The sequence below is a fragment of the Mirounga angustirostris genome, unplaced genomic scaffold (genome assembly GCF_029215605.1).
Source record: "Mirounga angustirostris isolate CCGP_5_RB_7025 unplaced genomic scaffold, mMirAng1.0.hap1 SCAF_4, whole genome shotgun sequence".
NCBI lineage: Eukaryota > Metazoa > Chordata > Mammalia > Carnivora > Phocidae > Mirounga > Mirounga angustirostris.
In genome coordinates this window covers 53,385,104-53,405,958 of record NW_026991712.1, presented here as the reverse complement: position 1 = coordinate 53,405,958, position 20,855 = coordinate 53,385,104, and the positions used below count along the sequence as shown (strand labels likewise).

Below are 20,855 nucleotides of genomic sequence, written 5' to 3'. Positions count from 1 at the left end.
ATAAATCAGTTTTAAGTGTCTCCTGCTCTTGGAGGCTTTCCCTGGACCCCAGGCCCTGCTCTGGGTATAACACTCTGTAATGTCTACTGTACTTAGTACACAGCCTGCGGGTGCCTGGGTGGCTCAGTTGTTAAGCATCTGCCTTCGGCTCAGGTCATGATCCCAGGGTCCTGGGATCGAGCCCCGCATCAGGCTCCCTGTTCGGCAGGAAGCCTACTTCTCCCTCTCCCACTCCCCCTGCTTGTGTTCCCTCTCGCTGTGTCTCTCTCTGTCAAATAAATAAATAAAATCTTTTAAAAAAAAAGAACACAGCCTGCTGGGCTGGGCGACATCTGACCTTAGCACTGTGTTCTAATCCCGCAACTTCAGCCCAGCGAGGTATCTGGTACACAGATGCTCATTAGCACTCTCTGAATAAATCAATTACAGGAAGGTACACAGCTGAGTTAGAGAGATAAGAACTCGGTCTCCCTTCACTGTCTACCTTGTATCTCGAGCTTTTTATATCTCACTCTCACTTCACTGCTTTCACCTACACAGGTTTTTCTATTTAAAACAGACATAAGGGCGCCTGGGTGGCTCAGTTGGTTAAGCGACTGCCTTCAGCTCAGGTCATGATCCTGGAGTCCCGGGATCGAGTCCCGCATCGGGCTCCCTGCTCGGCGGGGAGTCTGCTTCTCCCTCTGACCCTCCTCCCTCTCATGCTCTCTGTCTCTCATTCTCTCTCTAGCAAATAAATAAATAAAATCTTAAAAAAAAAATAAAAATAAAAATAAAACAGACATAAAACTTAAAAAAATTTTTTTAATAAAATAAAAAAATAAAACACATGAAATTTTTCTAAAGAAATACAACTTCTGTCTCATACATAATCTACACAAAGATTGTTACATTTGGAGGTCATATACCTTCACGTTACAAAGTGTGTTCACAGCCGAAAGCACCATGCTTTTATGGGGGGGGGTTATGGGGGGCACTAGTGATATTACAGAGGGAAGAATATGATGTCAGCTGCTCCCAAGATATGCAGTTAGAAGGGAAGAAGTTGCAGAGGAGGAGTCTAAGATACCTGCTATTTAGTTAACACTGGGCTTAAATAGCAGAGAATTTGGTAGAGTATAACTGAGCCCTAGAAGCTTCTCTAGGAAATAAAACTGTATACACCTCTCTCACAGAATCTTTAAAGAGGCAACAATGGCTTTAGGACCAGGGTAGGAATAAGAAACTTCAGTCTCTAAGGACTGTTTTACTTAAGCACAAGCAAGAGGAAATGTGTGCCTTTTTAAACCTAGAGACACAAAAAGAGATACAACATATAGTTCGAAATGTCTTTAGTGGTACTGAACAAAAAGGTCAGAAGACAAAGCTATTTTTCCTAGTATAAGTCTGTGGTTGGGGCTCCTACTCTCTGGATCTTCTCCGTTTCTGAATGTAATAAAATCCCAGCAGAGTCAGGGGAATATTTGGAGGTCCCCACAACAAAGTAAGATCCTAAACAAGCGAGACCCTTCTCTCTTTTAAGACATTCTAGGGGCGCCTGGGTGGCTCAGTCATTAAGCATCTGCCTTGGGCTCAGGTCATGGTCCCAGGGTCCTGGGATCGAGCCCCGCATCGGGCTCCCTGCTCAGCGGGAAGCCTGCTTCTCCCTCTCCCACTCCCCCAGCTTGTGTTCCCTCTCTCGCTGTCTCTCTCTCTGTCAAATAAATAAAATCTTTAAAAAAAAAAGACATTCTAAAAACGGGCGCCTGGGTGGCTCAGTTTGTTAAGCGACTGCCTTCGGCTCAGGTCATGATCCTGGAGTCCCTGGATCGAGTCCCGCATCGAGTCCCACATCGAGTCCCGCATCGGGCTCCCTGCTCGGCAGGGAGTCTGCTTCTCCCTCTGACCTCCCCCCTCTCATGTACTCACTCTCTCTCATTCTCTCTCAAATAAATAAATAAAATCTTAAAAAAAAAAAAAAAGAAAAGAAATTCTAAAAACAAAGGATCTACTTAACACAGGGCTTCTCAACCACAGCATGAGGGGCATTTTGAGCAGGTTAATTCTTTGTGGTGGGGGCTGTCCTGTGCATCATCCCACGTGGCATGGGGGCATGCCCCCCTTCCTCCCCAAAGCCAACTGCAATTGTGACAACCAGAATCATCTCCGAATCAGCTTGGCTCTAGCCGCAGCCAGAATGCCTGCAGGGGGCAAAACTGCCCTAGGTTGGAAACCACTGACTTAAGGCAAGGGAGTAATCTGACACCTGCTATTTGACACAGATTATCTTCAGAAGAAAGAGATGCAGTAGCACAGGCCATGAAAACTTTATATTTCTTTTTTTTTTTTTAAAGATTTATTTATTTATTTGAGAGAGCGAGAATGAGAGAGAGCACATGAGAGGGGGGAGGGTCAGAGGGAGAAGCAGACTCCCTGCCGAGCAGGGAGCCCGATGCGGGACTCAATCCAGGGACTCCAGGATCATGACCTGAGCCAAAGGCAGTCGCTTAACCAACTGAGCCACCCAGGCGCCCGAAAACTTTGTATTTCTTAAGGATATAATTTTCCCATATTCACCCGCAGTGGTAACAATACAACAGTAGGAGAGAAAAAAGGAGTCAAGTAATTGTCATCCCTCAAGGCAGCAAGGAGCAAAAAGCTGAGGAAACTCGACCCACTCCATCTGGGGCAAGAACCAGAACCCAGGAGATTATCTGGGCAGCATCAGGGCCACTGAAGAGGAATGGAAGTAGGCTGAGGGGGGTAGGTGGGCAGCACTAGGGCCAAAAGGGAAAGAAAACTGGGACCCAGATGGGCCTAGAGCGCTCTGGAGGCTCACCTCTGAAAGCAGGGCCCTGAACAGAGGTCAACCTCCTACCCAAAAAGGTCACCCTCTCAAAACTTCATCAAAAAGAATGGAGGAGGAAGGAAAGATCACAAAGGCAGAACACATCAGTATTTTCAAATGCTTTACTCACCTTCTCCAAAAATTCCTAAACTGACCCTTAAATCTCTTCCCATCTTAAAAAAAAGGGGGGGGGGGAGGACCTTCAGCTGATAACTTCAGAACCATCTGTCCTCCCAACCCCAATCAAGTGTAAAATGAGAAACTAGGGCACTCCACAAAAGAGAGATCAAAGGTCAGCCATGGAGAAATTTGGGGATCCCCAGGGAGGAAGTCACTTCCATTCTTAAATTTCCTCTGCAGGAATAAGGAAGTTCCTCGTAACTTGGATTCTGCTCTGATTTTTATTTTATAAACCATACATTTGCTATTTAAGACCTTCACAATTACGCATAACTTTCGAGAAGTAATAATGACTTCCCTAAAAAGAAATCAGAATGACAACAGAGTAGAAACCAAAAAGGGTAATAAAACAGAATGAAAAGCAGGACTCTGAGCTAAGAGAACTCCAGTTTGATTTTTTTCAGTGTTTTTAGAGTTTCAAATATGACAGCATAAAACTAAAATGTCAGATTTTTAAATGGCTCCTGTTCCTATTTCCTGAAGTCACCAGAAATAACCAAAGGTGTTTTATACAACAGGGCTGCATCTTTCCGTACATTAAAAATGTCAAGAGGAAGAGTGGTTCTACATAAAGAGGGCTTGGGAAATTATCTTTGTAGGTGCTCACGAAGGGAAGAGAAAGCGCGACAAAGGACACTAGCTGAGAGACCTGTGCTGTGCTGACTGGCAAGGGCAAAGACGGAATGGACGTACACGCCAAGAATCCACACACATACACTACCCCCCACGGTAAAGCCCATGACGGAGGAAAGATTACACCTGGAATGATGAACCTGTTCTGTAATACCCGTCACCAAAGAGGCCAAGAGAGTGTGATCAAAAAAACAGAAAAACGCTGGCTTGAGGACTGACAGATGGAGTGTGAGACCCAGTGGGGGCTAACTGAGCTTTGTGATGTGGGGGCTTCACCACACCTCTCAGCCTCGATGTTCACACCTGGAAAACGAACTAGAGTGTGAATTAGTCCTCGTCAGTTTCATTTCATTCACTCACTCACTCACTCCTTCATTCATCAAGTATTTGTTGAGCCACAGATGTCAAGCACTATTTCAGGTGGTAGGGAAGAACCGTGATCAAAAAAGACTAACATCCCTAAGGGAACTTACATCCCAGATTCTGAAAATTATAAGTCAGTTTTTCAAACCATGGGCTGTGAAACCCATTTAGCGGTACCAAATGAGCATTTTAAAAAGAACAAATGGAACAGTGTAAGATATCAGAGTACATCACGAAGAGGCAAGATAAATTCTGTTTTCACAGAATTCTGCTTCGGTTATTGATATTTGTATTGATGAGGGTTTTGGGTGGGTCAAGACGTATAAGGTGCTCTGAATGTGGGTTGGTTGTATCAAAGAGTTTAAAAATCCCTAATAAAAGACCTCTCTTTGTTCCAGCCACTGGCCCTCATTCTCTCCTTCACTCAGACTGCTTCGTAGGAACATTCTGCCCACAGATTAAATCTCATTACTTTCTCATTTGCCCCATGATGGCCTGGATAAATATCAAAGAATATGTTTTTCAGATCAGTGTTCCCAACCCTTCTGAGTAGGATTCCTTTTAACATCAGTCCCTTTTGTGCAAAACTTGTCAGCTGATTAAGAAAATGAACAGTGGGGTGGCTGGATAGCTCGGTCCGTTAGCAGTCGACTCTTGATTTCAGCTCAGATCATGATCTCAGGGTTGTGAGATTGAGCCCTGCAAAGAGTTCTGCGCTTAGTGCAGAGTCTGCATGGAATTCTCCCTCCCTCTCCCTCTGCTCCCCCCAACCCCAGCCCGCTAGCTCTCTCTAAAATAAATCTTTTTTTAAAAAAAGAGGAAAAAAGAAAATGCATAGTGACCAAAAGCCACATGAACTTTTAAATGTATTTATAATGTATCTGTCCTAAGAGCTCCTATTTAGAAATACAAAGAGTACAAACGCACCCAAGACATAGTATTCCCTCCATCTACACCTCATGCTTGATGTTCAAACAGACTGGCAGGTTTCTTGTGCCCTGAGGGGTCCAGGGCACAGAGCCTGCTGATTACTGTTCTAGATCCTCTTTTATTTGGTTATTTTAGAATCACCATGTTCTTACTAAATGACTGCTTTGAGTGGTTTCTGTTTAATGCTCCCTCCCCCTCCTTTTTTCCAATTAAAGCAAACTGCTAAACTTGAGCACTAGTGGGTACATGAGTTTGTTTTTAGTATTTGTTGTTCACTTGCCTTTTTTTTTTTTTAATAATTTTGTTTTTAATATCATGAGCCCAGACTCCTACAGATTGCTACTAGGAATTGGAAAGACAATTGTTTGAAATTTGCCTGGAGACATCTTCAACTTTCCCAACTGTTTTATTTTTAACAGAAAACATCCAAAGGCAGCAATTGTTGCAGCTGGGAAAAGTGAAAGGAGGTGAAAAGAGATACAAGGAGAATAGAAGAGAACTAGAACAAGCTAGGTAAATCCTTCCACGAATCTCAAACCCTCACACACTGATCACCAAGATCTACCTGAAGTGACAGAACTGCGGCCTCTGCTTCCATGGTCCCTTGTCACCTGGGCTTTACTCTGTCATCCAGCTCCAATTCCCTACTGTGTGTTGTTGTTTTTTTTTTAAAGATTGATTGATTTCAGAGAGAGAGAGAAAGAGCGCGAGCACACACAAGCAGGGGGAGCGGCAGGCAGAGGGAGAAGCAGGCTCCCCCCTGAGCAAGGAGCCCGATGCCGGGCTCAATCCCAGGACCCTGGGATCCTGACCTGAGCAGAAGGCAGCCCCTTAACCGACTGAGCCAGCCAGGCGCACCCCACCCACCCCGCCCCGTGTGTTGCTCTTGAGGCATTTTCTGTATGTAGGATTTAGAAGTTAGAATGGATGATGTCATCCTTTTAGGGGCCAGGCATAGGGGAGATCCCCTATATTACAGAGGTCCAAGGTGGGACCTGGGGACAGGGGAAGGGCAGCAGGGGACAGGCCTTCCCGGCAGACCTCTAACGGCTGCCTCCCAGTCCCCACTTCTAGAAACCAGCTCTAACCTGGTATCTTCAACATTTTTCCCTGCCAGGAAATCCAAACTATACCCCAAAGGTAGCCACGGCTGCAACCAAAGGTTAGAGGAACGTAGCTTCAGCACTCTCTCTACTGTCAGCAATTAAGTATACAACCGAAAATACACGCAGGTTTCCTGCTGTATCCTTTACCGATTCCTTCTCAATTACCCACCTTGTAAACTTAAAAAGAGCACACTGTAACCTATTCTTCATTAATAAGGAAAAAATTAACTTCTAGGAAAATCTGCTTACTCCTGGCAAGTTACAGAGCAGGTCATCTAGGGGTCTCCAGGCTTTCGCCGTAGAATGAGAGAACGGGCCTGGAAGATGTGCTCAGGCTGCTTCCAGCCTCCTACTGCCTTGTGCAGAGAAACTAAGACGCTCCCTGCCGGTACCCGGGCTTCAGAAGGAGGTCATACTGGCCCCTGTGAAGGAATGACTGCTTCCCAAGGTACAGCAACACTGAGCTTTTTTTTTTTTTAAAGATTCTATTTATTTATTTGAGAGAGAGTAAGAGAGAGCACGAGAAGGGGGAGGGTCAGAGGGAGAAGCAGACTCCCCACTGAGCAGGGAGCCGGATGCGAGACTCCATCCTGAGACTCCAGGATCATGACATGAGCTGAAGGTAGTTGCTCAACCGACGGAGCCACCTAGGCGCCGAGTTCTTCTATTTAAAAACAAAATCTCTTGCTTAAGTATTTGTCTGTCTGCTACGCTCAGGATTCCAGAACAAAATCCAGGACGTCCACTAGTAGGGCCTTAAATGTCGTCAGGGCTTTAGATGCCTAAGCCTCATTTTAACAAAGACAAAATTGGGGTGGGGGGGCTTAATAAATTACACATAGAAGGCAACAAGCAAAGACCTTCAGATTCTCCCTTTTTTGTGATTTATCAGCTCAATGAACTCAAAGTGATCAGAAGAACTCTAGTGTTCATATCAAGAGTACCACCTTTAAAATCAAAGTTCCTGTTTTATGTATAAATAAACATATTCTAAATATTGAACGAGCCATCTCTCTCTGCTTCGATTCTGCCAACAGCTTTGTTTCACTAGTTTCAACACAGAAACACCGTGACACTAATAATTTTAAAGCCAAGCAAACCCCGGTTGTGTCCAAGTTTTGTTACAGCAAATTTAACCTTAGAAAATTAATAGTTACCACATTTCTGAAGAGTAGGTGATCCGGACGGAGACGAATTTCCACTAGGAGACAAGTAAAGATAGTTTTTGTTCACTCCTGTGTCAAAATCAAACGGGGACTGGTAATCTTCATAAAAATCCATCTCTCTACAATCCATTCCAGACAAATGGAAGACGCATCGTTTTATAACCGTCTGGTATCCTTCAGTTGAGTGCCACTCTGGTCATAGTCCCATGCAACCCCAGAGCTTGAAGATCCTGGCTTCCTGGCCAGGAGTGGTATTTCTTTCTCAGAGCCTTCACACCCTTAGGACAAGCAAGCCTGTTTAATAAATGACTTATCTGGAGCAACCTTAGGGCTCTATTCACCACCTGCTGTCAATTTCGGTCAACGGTGGAGCGACCGGCGCAGGGGAGCGGAGCCTTCTTTGGTAAACAAAGGAGGGCCAGGTTCTGCAGTATCTCCCAGATGTACAAACAGTTCAAGCAAATGTCAGACACTGGCACAATTACAAGAAACCACAATTTTCTTCTTAAACCAGTCAGCTGACCACAACTACACCAGGGCGGACTTAATCTTCTAGGACAAGGAAGGATTACCAGTCAGTAATCTCCTACAAAAGCCATCTGGGTGATACTTTTTTCCACCCCGGATTACAACAGAGCCCTAAAAGCCAAGCTTCCTGCTTTAACGATCAGCTTTGTAAGTACAGAAATACAGCTTTGTAAGTATAGAAATAAAGCTGTATTTCTGTTATTACTTTATCTAAAGTAATGTCTGGCTTAGTGTAACAAAAATTTCAGTCTGTCCTCCCACCCTCCCTCCTCTTCTCTTTCTTTCCTTTTCCTTTCCTGGAAAGATGGTGTTTTAGTGACATATGCTGCCAAGAGAAGAGTCAACTATGAAGGGAAAGCTCCCAGGGATTCTGGCCCTTCCTGGTTTAAGGCCACGCCCCTGCAGGTCTGCAAGGAACCTGTGTGCAAACACGCAGGAGCAACATACTGCCCTTCGCAGAGCACGCCCTGCTGAGCGCCTGGGTCTCAGGGATCTTGGAAGCAAAATTTCTAAGTCACCAAATTTGCCTTCTTTGACACAAGTCTATTAGCAGATCCTTTCTATGTTAACCATGGCCTTTGCTCAAGGGATAGCACTGGAAAGTTCTGCTGCTGTTGAATGAATGGCTCATTTATTAAAGAGGTAAAAATAAAGGCAACCCCCTCTCCTAGGTGGGCAATGGTCTATCACCGCATAACAAAAAAAGGTGGTATTCTACCTTTGCAAATTGACCTGATAAAAATATACTCTCCCTGGGACACCTGGGTGGCTCAGCCAGTTAAGTATCCGACTTCTGCTCAGGTCAGGATCCCAGGATCCTGGGATTAAGTCCCGCATCAGGCTCCTTGCTCAGAAGGGATCTGCTTCTCCCTCTGCCTGACGCTCCCCCTGCTCACACATACGCTCTCTCTCCCCAATAAATAAATAAAATCTCTCAAAAAATATGTATATAATCCCCCTGGATTGGAAGCAAATATAAAGCCTAAAATATTTTAGGCATTAAAAAAACAATTGTGTCTAGTGTATACATATTTGCACCAGGATAGTCTATATTCATCTCAACTTATGATTCATTTTCTATTTTTTTCTCATGTTGTACTCTATTTTTGGCAAGCCTTTATCTTATTTAAGTTTTTAAAAGTTTATTTTCAACAAAAATCTGCCTTTTTTTCTAAAATTTACCAAAATTTGAACAACTATAAATGCTGTTAAGTTAGAAATAGAATATAATGTCTTCTTTATTATTATTTAAAAAAAATGAATTGTCTGGCTTCTTGAAATCCAAGGTATTTCTTATCTCAATGGGATGGGCATCACGTCTCTGGCTTAGAGTGTGGGTGATGGGGCCTATGGCCCTCTCAATACTCTCTGCATTTGGTCACTAAGTAACTGGTAGAAAAAACAGTTCTCCCTCTCAATGCTTATTCTTTCTCCTGGAGCCACAAGTATTAGAAAGCGTTAGGGACTGAATGTTTGCATCTCCTCAAAATTCATGGGCTGAATCCCTCACCTCAAGTGATGGTAGGTAGTAGGAGGTGGGACCTTTGGGCGGTGATTAGCTTCAGATGAGGCCAGGAGGAGGATCGCCCCAGGAGGCGATTAGCATCCTTGTAAGAAGAGAGCTCGCTCTAGCTCTCTCTCAACCACCACGTGAGGACACAAGATGACATCAAGTGCCAACCAGGAAAAGGGCTCTCACCAGAAATCTAATCAACTGGCACCTTGATCTTGAACTTCCTGGTCTCCAGAACTGTGAGAAATAAACGTCTGCTGGTATAATCCACCAGTCCACAGGAATTTATTATAGCAGCCCAAACTAAGACAGAAATTTAATACAGACACACATACAATGCAAGCCAAGCCACCTCCACACTTCTCACTATCCCTCCAAGATCACACGTCCTTGACCTTCAGTGATCACATTCATGTTACGCCCTCTGTCTGAGATGCTGCCTTTTTTCTGCCTGCTAACATCATTCTTCCTTCAAGACTCAGGCAGAAATGCCACCTTTTCTCAGAAGCCCTCCCAGTTTCTGTCCCTGCTCCCCAGCACACGTTCCAGCAGCAGCACAAAGACGGTGACATGTCCCTTTGACAGTCCCCCTTGTGCCTCCTCATCCTCCCCTTCAGGACAGGCACTGCATTTTCTATTGTGATGCCTACCCTGAAGTTCGGGCTCTCATCAATGTGGAATGAAGAAAGCCAATAATGGCTCATGCGGACTCTGCATACTGTATTTATAAATATGAGGATTTAGAGTTTATGTGAATTTACCGTACCTGCTTAGGTACAATCTTGGTACATCCTTTTCTCTGAGCCAGCTGGAGTTCTCCAGTCAGATCCCAGTCACGGCATTCTAGCATGTAAGAAAAGTGGGAACGGAAGACAAGAGGTGGGAAAAGCACAGGATATGTGAACGGTATGGCAAAAATTCAGTTGACTCAAGATTCATGTACCAAGTAGACGGAAGTTGTAAGACATAAAAGATGGAAAGGCAGCTTGAGGACAAACCATTAAAGACCTTGAGTGACAACTTTTATACTTCATAGAACATGCCAAAAAAAACCGCTGAGGGTCACTGTGAGCAAGGTCGAGACAGGATAAAAAGTTTTACAAAGATGACTCTGGAAATGGTGAACAGGGTGCACTGCAGGGAGAGGCTGAAAGGGAGAGGACTCAGAAAGCATCTACCAGCACAGCCCAAACAAGGAGGAGGGAAGCCTTCGTATCGGTGACTACTCTTCATTTCCTGCTGGGGCTATTGGCCCAAGGAAGGAAAAGCCAGGTGAGATTTGGTTCTGTCCTGCTGGACATTTCCACCGGGTATTCAAGAAGAACTTCAGGGGCGCCTGGGTGGCTCAGTCGTTAAGCGTCTGCCTTCGGCTCAGGTCATGATCCCGGGGTCCTGGGATCGAGTCCCGCATCGGGCTCCCTGCTCCTCGGGAAGCCTGCTTCTCCCTCTCCCACTCCCCCTGCTTGTGTTCCCTCTCTCGCTGTGTCTCTCTCTGTCAAATAAATAAATAAAATCTTTAAAAAAAAAAAAAAAAAAAACAAGAAGAACTTCAAAATCAACAAGCCTAAGACTGACTTCACCAGTTTTCCTTACCAGATTCCCACCTCTAAATGCGCCATCCCGAGTCCCTCGGCCTGACCTCACAGCATCACTGCCAAGTATTCCTGCTCTATAAGGAGGCACCGCCAGGAGCTGTTCATCCAACTCGCACTGTCTGCCTTCTTCCTGCTTTCCCGCCTTCCTTCTCTCACCGACCACACCCTACTGCAGACCTACCTGGGGTGTTCTGGTAGAGACCAGCCACCATTGTGGGGAAGACAGGTCTGCAGCGCTTTCTCTTGAGGAATTTCATGTCTCCTGCTCCATAGTTCCCACCTACTCCCTGGTTTAAGCTTGGACTTGGGCTTCAGATCTGGCCCAGGTAGATACCCAGGCCCCTTGTTTACAGGGACTGGCCTGAGGGTAGATATCTGACCCGAACAGTGCCAACAACAGGTCTTCCCTGAGGTTGACTGGATGAGTAATGGACAAAAGTGACAATTCCTGCAACCTGAGCTATCAGATGCCTGTTGGGAGGGGCCAAGGGTCTCCCCTCCTCATGCCTACAGGGGAGAGAAACACTGCCGAGTCTCGGAAGAGAGGAAAGGAGAAACGAAACAAGGGATGGAAAAGCAGCATCTGAGCCCCCTGACCCAGTTACCTTGGGCTTCCCACGAAACCAACACATTTCTATTCTGCTTCACTTACGGTTGGATTTGGAAAGAGTCCCACAATACCTACTTTCCAACCGTTTCCCACTATGGCCCCACCATGTTTCAGCCGAACTTGGTTTTCCTGTTTCTGGAAAACATCCCAAGCTTGGTTTAGGCAATTTTCTCAAACTAGAACGTCTTTTCTCTATATTTTTATACCTGTCAAATTCCTACCCACTAATCAAGCTCAACTTGTAGTCACATGTGAGCGGTATATGTATGAGGAATGTTCATTTTAGTGCTATCTAAAATGGGAAAAAAAATAAATACAAATGCCTACTAACACTGAATTATTTAAATGCTAAATTTAATTCATATAATAGGAACTTATCCAGACAACATGAGGATGCAGAAATGTATAGATTTTATAAGAAAAGATATTTTTGATACATTCAGTAAATAAATCAGGTTCCAAAACTGTTGGTACTGTATGGTCCATAACTGTGTAATAATCGGAGAGACAAAAAAAAAAACAAAAGAAAATGAGCAGAAGAAACCTATCCCATGACCCCAGAAAAGTGTTTATGCGCTGTAGTACCAGCAGAGGGAGCCCATGGGCGGCTCAGAAGTTAATTTAGTGCTGCCAGTAAAATGCATACTACAGAACAATAACCCATTAGATGACTCATGTTATTGCAAACAGAAATGGAGTAAGCAAAAATGACTATAAAGAATATTAAATTTCTACCTGCCTATTAACACTTCACTCAAATATGTCTGGGTAGGTTCTCCCTAATTTTAAGAGATAGTTAAGAGAGAGCCTGATGTAAAAAAACTGCACGACACATACAACAATTCACTTGGAGGGGCCTTGAATGGCACACAGACAGATGATGTCATTACCGGTAAGAGAGGCAGGCCACTGATACCGGGCACTGTGGACATGTCACGGTGACACAGCAGACGGCTGGAAGGAGCTCCAGCTGGCTAAATAAACAACAATTTCATCCAGGAGTCCATATGTGATGCTTAACTTTGTGTGTCATTCAGACTAGGCCACAAAATGCCCAGAGATTTGGTTAAACATTGTTGTAGGTGTATCTGCAAGGGTGTTTGTGCATGGTAGAAACTGAGTAAAGCAGACTGCCCTCCCCAATACGGAGGTGCCTCATCCAGTCTGTTGAAGGCCTGCCCCAAAAGGAAAAAAGAAATTCTATGAAGGACATTACTGGGTCAGTTAGAAAAACTGGAATACAAAGGCAGGTTAGATCAAAGCATTATATCAATATCAAATTTACTAAAGTTGAAACTGTCCTGGGGTTATGTAAGACAGTATCTCTATTCTTAGGAAATACAAACCGAAAAGACTTAGGAGTAAGGGGCCATGATGTATGCAACTTCCTCTCAAATGATTTAGAAACTATTATGTGTGTGTACACATACATACGCAAACACACCACGAAGAATGATAAAGCAGACGGGGTAAAATGTTACCAGTGAAGGAATAATACCATTCTTATTCTTGCAACCTTTCTGCAGCTTTGAAAACAAAAAATTTTTTTTAATATTTTATTTATTTATTTGACAGAGAGAGATACAGCGAGAGAGGGAACACAAGCAGGAGGAGTGGGAGGGGGAGAAGCAGGCTTCCCGCGGAGCAGGGAGCCCGACGCGGGGCTCGATCCCAGGACCCTGGGATCATGACCTGAGCCGAAGGCAGCCGCTTAACTGACTGAGCCACCCAGGCGCCCCAAACAAAATTTTTTTTAATGACTGAGAAGAACTCTGCATAGGATTAAACAGCCTTGAGGGGGCTGGAGCAGAAAGGAGCAGGACCCTTCTCACAACCATGTAAGGGCAAGGTGGCATAACAGGACTTGCTTATGGTCACAGATTAGATATCCAGGCCCATCCTGGTTTCTGGCCACTTCGGAGAACTGGAAGGACACTCTCCCATGCAAAACGAAATACAAAGTCTCACCGCTGCATCCTATGTAGGTCACATCTTTCCTGAGGAAGGCCAGGAGGACCTTGCTCCACAGTCAGCATTGAGAGGAGGGAGGTCCCAGGGAGGGGAAGGAGTGTCAGTGAACAACACCACCTTCATTCCCCCCCAGCGCCACCGAAGCAAACCTAGACCCCAAAACACTCACAAAGAGTAACATGAACCAAGAACAAAAAAAGTCCTCAGTTTTGTATGTAAAACTCCATTTAAAAACACAAGGGTAGATGTTCCGTTATTTACATACTTTCTGAAGTAAGCCTCAAAACCTCTGAGGTGGGTGTTATGGACTGTGCCCATTTTTCTGATGGGAAACAAAGCAAAGAGAGTTTTATAAACATCCATACCCACATAAAACTACCTGATGAAGTCGCTGGAATTAAACAAGTGATGTGCCTCCAAAGACTGTGTCCTTTCTGTAGCAGGAGAAAGCTGGTTAAGAACCAGATGATGAGCCAGGACATCACATTCAAATGACCTGAGGATCTAACTACCAGGCAGAAGTCTGTGTCACTAACAAGCTCCAGGTGATGGAGGCTGCTAGCACGTGCGATATGAGAAATATGTATTTGGTCGCTCACATGACCAGGTACGTGTATCTGGTCTTCAGCCACAGTTCCTGAAAATGCTTCAGACAGAGCCATAAAGGTGAAATGGATATCTCTCGTTATTAAGGAAGGTGACTGAGGACCCCACCCAAGGGGAGCTGGCTAGTTGCCAAAAGGACCAACCATGGGATTAGAGGGTTGGAACTTTCAGTCCCGCCCGCACCCCACACATGCCCACTGGGGAGTGCGGAGGAGCTGGAGGTTGAATCGGATAGGGCAGCCTTACTCAATCTTGATTATGCAAAGAAGCCTCCATAAAAACCCAGAAAGCTTCCAGGCTGGTGAACACATGGATTTGAGGACAGTGCCACATTCTGAGAGAGCATGGAAGCTCCACGCCCTTCTCACATACCTCACCCTATTTATCTCATCATCTAGCTGGTGATTCATATCCTTTATTGTATCCTTTAATATTGTATCCTCTAATAAACTAGTAAATGTGTTTCCCTATGTTTTGTAAGCTGCTCTAGCATGTTACTCAAACCTAAGGAGAAGGCAAACAGAACCTCCGATGTGTAGCCAGGTCAGAAGCACAGGAAACAGCCTGGGGCTTGTAACTGGCATCTAAAGTGACGGGGGGGGGGGGGGGGGCGCGTTACTGGAGTGACAGTATCTCTGGGTAGACAGCATCAGAACTGACTTGAACTCCTGGATACCCTGCTGGTGTGTTTGAGAACTGCTTGGTGCTGTGTGTGGGGAACCTAACCCACACACTGGAATAGGGTCTGAGAACCCAAAAGGAGCACAGGACCACACCTGGAGTAAGTGATGGAGGACCTTAAACGGCAGGCTGAGGAATGTGAACATGATTTTTTATAACAATAAAACTATTGATTTGCATTTATTTCATCCTTATAGCAACATGGAGTAGGTGATCTCCCATTTCCAGATGAGCGAATGTAAGGAACTGAGAAATGAAAGACAGTGCCCAAAAGTCTCCTAGCAGTAATGCTTCTCATACTGCATCAAAGCAATGGGGAACCATTTCAAGTTATTAGCAATGGGAGGGAGAGGGTCAGAGCTGTACTTTAGAAGATCATTCCTGCCTCCGTATGAAGATGGATTACAGAGGGGAGAAGGGAAATCAGTGAGACCATCAGCAACACCAAGGGTGTTAGGAACTGAAGTATGTCCCACACAAATTTCATCATGTTCAAGCCCTAATCTCCAATGTGACTGTATCTTGGATATAGAGCCTTTAAGGAACTAATTAAGGTTAAATGAAGTCATAGGGCCCTAATCCAATAGGAAGAGTATCCTTATAAGAGGCCAGACACCAGGAAAGCTCATATGCACAGAGGAAAGGCCATATAAGGCCACAGCAAGAAGACAGCCATCTGTGAGCCCCAGAGAGAGACCTCACCAGAAATCAACTTTGCTGGCACCTTCATCTTGGACTTCCAGTCTCTAGTGAGAAAATAAATTTCTGTTGTTTAAGCCACCCAGTTGGAGGTAATCTGCTATGGCAGCCTGAACAAATACAAAGAGTATGTTCCAGGGAACAACAGTGGGAACAGAAAAGGAAAGACATATTGCAAGACGCCACAGAGGGATCATCAACAGATGCTGCAATCCAACTGGATGCCTGGGGTGCAAGGGAAAAGATCAAACTCTGTGACTCCCCAGCAGTTGTGGAAGTTGGGGGCTACATTAAGAGGATGACAAAAGAGGAGCCATGGAAGGAGGGTGGGGAGGCTCTAGCTGACCAGACAATGAGTTCCATTTTGGCAGCTTTGGTTTATAATGCTCAGGAGATTTCTGAAGGTAAACCATTAGACTCGGGGGCTCAGAAAAAGGTTAGGGCTAAAGAGATCCATGTGGGAATCCCCAAGACTGTCAAGGAAAAGCCCAAAGAGAAGAGCAGTCCTATGAAAGAAAGAAAAAAGGCCGGAACACCTGCAAGTAGAAATCAGGTCAAAGAGGCTGCAAAGGGCAAGAAATGCCCTTTGATGATGGTGATGGTGATGGTGATGATGATGATGGCAGAAACGACAGTTATGACTCATCCCTAGAAAACTTTTACTATGTGCCAGACATTCTTCTTTGCCCTTCATACCAACCCTATGATGCAGGGGTTTTTTCTTGACTCCTATTTTACAGATGAGAAAACTAAGGCACACGGAAGTTAATTAACTCCCCCAGGCACATAGCGAGTCAATGGAGAAGGGTGGTTTCGAACTTGGGTAGTCTGGCTCAAATGCTCTGTAGAAGCAAAAAACATGGAAGAAAAACCCAAGCGACCAATATCACAGACAACAGGAGGAAAGAAAGTGGACAAGACCAAATGCTACAGACTTACAAAGAAGCCACTGGACCTGGTGTCCTGGTGATTTTTCAAGGAAATTTTAGCCAGAGTGATGGTGCCAGACAGATAAGGGAAGTAGAGGCCAGAGGAGGGAAAAGAAGGGTAGAACTCCACAAAGACAAGGGAGGGCCTGTGTGTTTGTAGCGTTTGTGATGGAGAGACACAGATGGCAGCTCAGGGACCCATCCCCAGAGAAGGAGGGGCCTTCAATTCTAAACAGAATCATTCTGGCTTTCTTTTACAAATGCTAGCCCTGGGGGGGGGCGGGGGGGGGCGCGGGTGTCAGCCCTCAGATTAGAAACCACAAGAGAATTTTAGGAAATACTCCGCTATGGAAATGCCATTACTCTCTCCCTACTTTACTTTTTTACCCCAGGAGGAGAAAAGTCTGTTGTAGCATAGTACAAGAAAACACTATCCTGGGCGCCTGGGTGGCTCAGTTGGTTAAGCAACTGCCTTCGGCTCAGGTCATGGTCCTGGAGTCCCTGGATCGAGTCCCGCATCGGGCTCCCTGCTCAGCGGGGAGTCTGCTTCTCCCTCTGACCTTCCCCACTCTCATGTGCTCTCTCTCATTCTCTCTCTCTCAAATAAATAAATAAAATCTTTAAAAAAAAAAAAAAAAAGAAAGAAAACACTATCCTCCGTGGCACCCCATCTCCAGAGTAAAAAGGCATAAATCAGCAAACATATCCAAATTATTGAGACCTAAATGCAAATACTCTAAGTGATAAACGACTTCCGATAAAGTACAAATCCATGTATTTGACCCACTGACTTGCGAAGAAATTATCATGTGGCAGGAGCTAATATTCTAGGTGAACGATTTTCTGCTCTCTCAAAAGAACTGAAATTGAAGTTCATGTCCAACAGACAAGCCAGGGACCTTTTTTTCTCCCTAAGAAATGTTTTTTGACATATTAAAAGAGCAAGAGTTACACTTATAATGACAGTGAGACTTCATTTCCTCTCTCAGCCTATTTCCACACATATGTTTTGGGTGAGCCCTTCACTGAGAACACCACAACCTGTTGAGAAATCTCAAGAACGCCTGAATTTTCTATCACCAAGGAGTCAGAAATTGGGACTCCTAAATGTACAAAAAGGTCTCAACTCTTTCAAGGAGGTCATCTCTCATCCACAGGACGTGTTGCTGCCACTACTGTTCTCAGACTGAAGAGGCTTCATGAGAAGCACGCCAGAAAACAATACAAAATAGTTCAACATGCTCCACGTACCCAGACAATTCATTTCTAACTGCAGACTTCTCACTTTATAAATAGTTTGAGTTAAAGTTTGATGGCCCCTCACAATGATGAGTGGTGTCTAGGATTATGGGCTCAGGTAAAAGGTCTCCATCCAGTGCCGCTCAAACTTTAATATGTTCACAAACTACCTGGGGAGTATGTTAAACTACAGATTCTGACTTAGGAGGTCCGGGTGGGGCCTGAGACTCTGCCCTATGGACAACATCAGCTGTTTACTGAAGCTTGCTTTAAACAGCAGCTGCTAAGTTGGCCTTAGAATAAAAGATTGGACAAATTCTAAATATTTGTCACTCTACATGGCCCTAGCACTTTCCAAATACACATTTTGGAAATATAAGAGACTTTGTCGCCAAAGGGGTTTTGCTTTTTGGTGTTGATTTCTGTTTTCCTGCTCTTCTACCAGTGCACAAAGCAAGCAGGTTCAGACAGAAGACAGAACTGGCTATGTCACCGACAGGGTGTACACCTGCCGGGCCTTTTCAAGAGGATAATTACTTCTTGAGTCTGGAATTTCGATAGTATAACCAGCCTAGAAAAATGGCTCCGTAATAAGGGAAGGAAAGGCCATTCCATCTACGAGTAAGTACTAAGGATGTATGTAAGAGCACAGTGGTCTCCATAGTCAGAGTACTGGAAGATAAAGAGGTTTTGCACCCAAGCTAAATGTTTCCAATTTGCTGAGAGAGTTTAAAGAGAGCTCTTTTGGGGTCTATAAACACAACCGACGGTCAGAACCCTAAAAGAAATAAATGAACTGATGGATCAAATTTTAATTTGGAAAAACTTCCACAGTGCTTACACGGCTATTTTCAGCAACTGGAGGCTCAAATGAAACAGTTCTCCTTAAGGGAATGAGAGTTGCTTCAGAACAGCACACACTTACTGAAAATTAATATCTGAGTAGGAACTTCAATCATCCGCAAGCTGAGGCATACCAAACATGCTCAAAATATCCTATCGCCAAGCCAGACATTTAGGCAGCCGAGCTTGCTTCTAACTATAATAGGTTAATTAGGTATATCTGATGGATCAACCATTATAAAAGCACCCAGGGGGAAAAAAAAGCACACAGCATAAATATTGCCCATTTTTTCCTAAATTTTACTAAGAAATAGTCTTATGCTAAAATGTATAGCATTTCTTTTTTTTTTTTTTTAAGATTTTATTTATTTATTTGACAGAGAGAGAGAGAGAGAGAGAGCGAGAGCAGGAACACAGGCAGGGGGAGTGGGAGAGGGAGAAGCAGGCCTCCCACTGAGCAGGGAGCCCATGCGGGCTCGATCCCAAGACCCTGGGATCATGGCCTGAGCCGAAGGCAGACGCTTAACTGAGCCACCCAGGTGCCCCAGTGTATAGCATTTCTATCTGAACTTGCTACTCTGGTTAAGAAAAGCCATCTCTATTTACAAATTTCACGTATTTTCCTTTTTTAAAGACAATAGTAGAATACCAATGCTACAAGTAAATTCAAGGAGAGCCCATTATCTTAAAACCAAATCAGTAGCTGGAAGGCTTCTAAAGCAAGCTGGTCTTCTGATACAAGACTGGAGGCCAACCAGGGATTTTTTAAAAAGTATCTCACTTAATAACAACTTTACTTACTGTTAAGGCTTCTTACTGACTTTTCTCAGTTTTAGAAAAAGTCATTACCAAACAGGTATTTATCAAAACAGCACACAGTTTTATTTATTCCAATTATGTCTCAGTGGTAAAAGGATAGGGTAACTCAAGGTGCAATGGGAAAGGAGCATAGAGTAGAAAAATGCTTTCCTGAGAAGTATCCAGAACTATGAAATCATGCAATTTCTGTTCTATTGTCTCTGAGAGATCCAAAATAAAGAGCTATGCGTCTGATTCAATAATTGTACTTAATACGGGTAAGACCGCTGACTAATCACTGAATAAATTTCCTTATTCCTGCACACATAGATAGACTACATTTCCCAACTTCCCCTACCATTACATGTGGCCGTGTGACTCAGCTCCAGCCAAATGAAAATGATATTTATCTAATATGAGGGAGATATAAAATTGTTGATAGCTACCAAGATTTGGAGGTCCTTACTGCAGCAAAATTTAGAGGAAGCTGACTGATAGAAATACTTTGCCAAAGAGAGCTTCAGATGGATTTTTGAAGTTCCTCTTTTAAAATGACTGTATCCCTGGATGAAAAAGTTTTGGAAAACAGTGTGATGGTTGCACAGCAATATGAATGTAATTAGTGCTGTAGAACTGTACACTTAAAAATGGTTAATAGAGGGCGCCTGGGTAGCTCAGTTGGTTAAGCGTCTGCCTTCAGCTCAGGTCATGATCCCAAGGTCCTGGGATCGAGTCCCGAGTAGGGCTCCCTGCTCAGCGGGAGGCTGCTTCTCTCTCTGCCCCTCCCCCCCTTATTCTCTCTCTCTCTCCCTCTCTCGTGCAAAAATAAATAAAAATACTTTATAAAAAATGGTTAACAGAAATCACAAATTTTGTGTTAGATATAGATTTTACCACAATAAAAAAAAAGATCATATAATTTTAAGGGTTGAGACAATCATTCACACTTCAAATTACTACCAGAAAGACTAAAATAAGAAGTCTGAATTGGAGCAACTGGGGGAGATAGCACAGCAACCACAAGTGAGGAGTATTTGCTCTTAAACATTTTAAATAGTCTTTCCTGAGAACACAGTCAAGACCTCTGTGTCCACACTTGTTCAGAAAATGTTTCCAGTGAAAAATAAGAAGTCCCTGGCAGAGGTGGACTGGTTAGGCCGGCACAGCAGGGAGGCCATGGTCAGTGAGAGAACAGTCCCCAGGGAACAAGAGTGCACCATCGCCAGGCCAATAACCTATTTCAGACCCTGCAATCATGTTCCCTGGTATTTACCTGGATGAGTTGAAACCTTAGGTCCACACAAAAACCTGCACACAGATGTTTATAGAAGCTTTATTCATAATGGCCCCAAACCATAAGCAGTCAAGATGTCCATCAGTAGGTGAGTGGATAAACTGTGGCACATCTAGACACTGGAATATTACGCAGCACTAAAAAGAAATGAGGGGTGCCTGGGTGGCTTAGTTGGTTAAGTGTCTGCCTTCAGCTCAGGTCATGATCCCAGGGTCCTGGGATCGAGCCCCACGTCCAGCTCCCTGCTCGGCGGGGAGCCTGCTTCTCCCTCTCCCTCTGCCTACTTGTGCTCTCTATCTCTCTGTCAAATAAATAAATAAAATCTTAAAAATAAAAAATAAAAA

The 20,855-nt window shown here is 44.3% G+C and overlaps 1 protein-coding gene across 2 annotated transcripts in view; it reads right to left on the bottom strand.

Moving 5' to 3' along the window:
• TPD52 (tumor protein D52) overlaps positions 1 to 20,855 on the bottom strand; it is a 109,621-nt gene that overhangs the window by 33,985 nt on the left and 54,781 nt on the right. Inside the window, exon 1 of one of the 2 annotated variants that reach the window (XM_045896334.3) lies at positions 7,197 to 7,350. The exons of the other annotated variant lie outside the window; for it this stretch is intronic. Coding sequence (XP_045752290.1) covers positions 7,197 to 7,335 — 139 coding nt within the window. The 5' untranslated portion in view covers positions 7,336 to 7,350. Of the gene's footprint in view, positions 1 to 7,196; positions 7,351 to 20,855 lie in introns of those variants that run through there. 2 annotated transcript variants of the gene reach the window in all.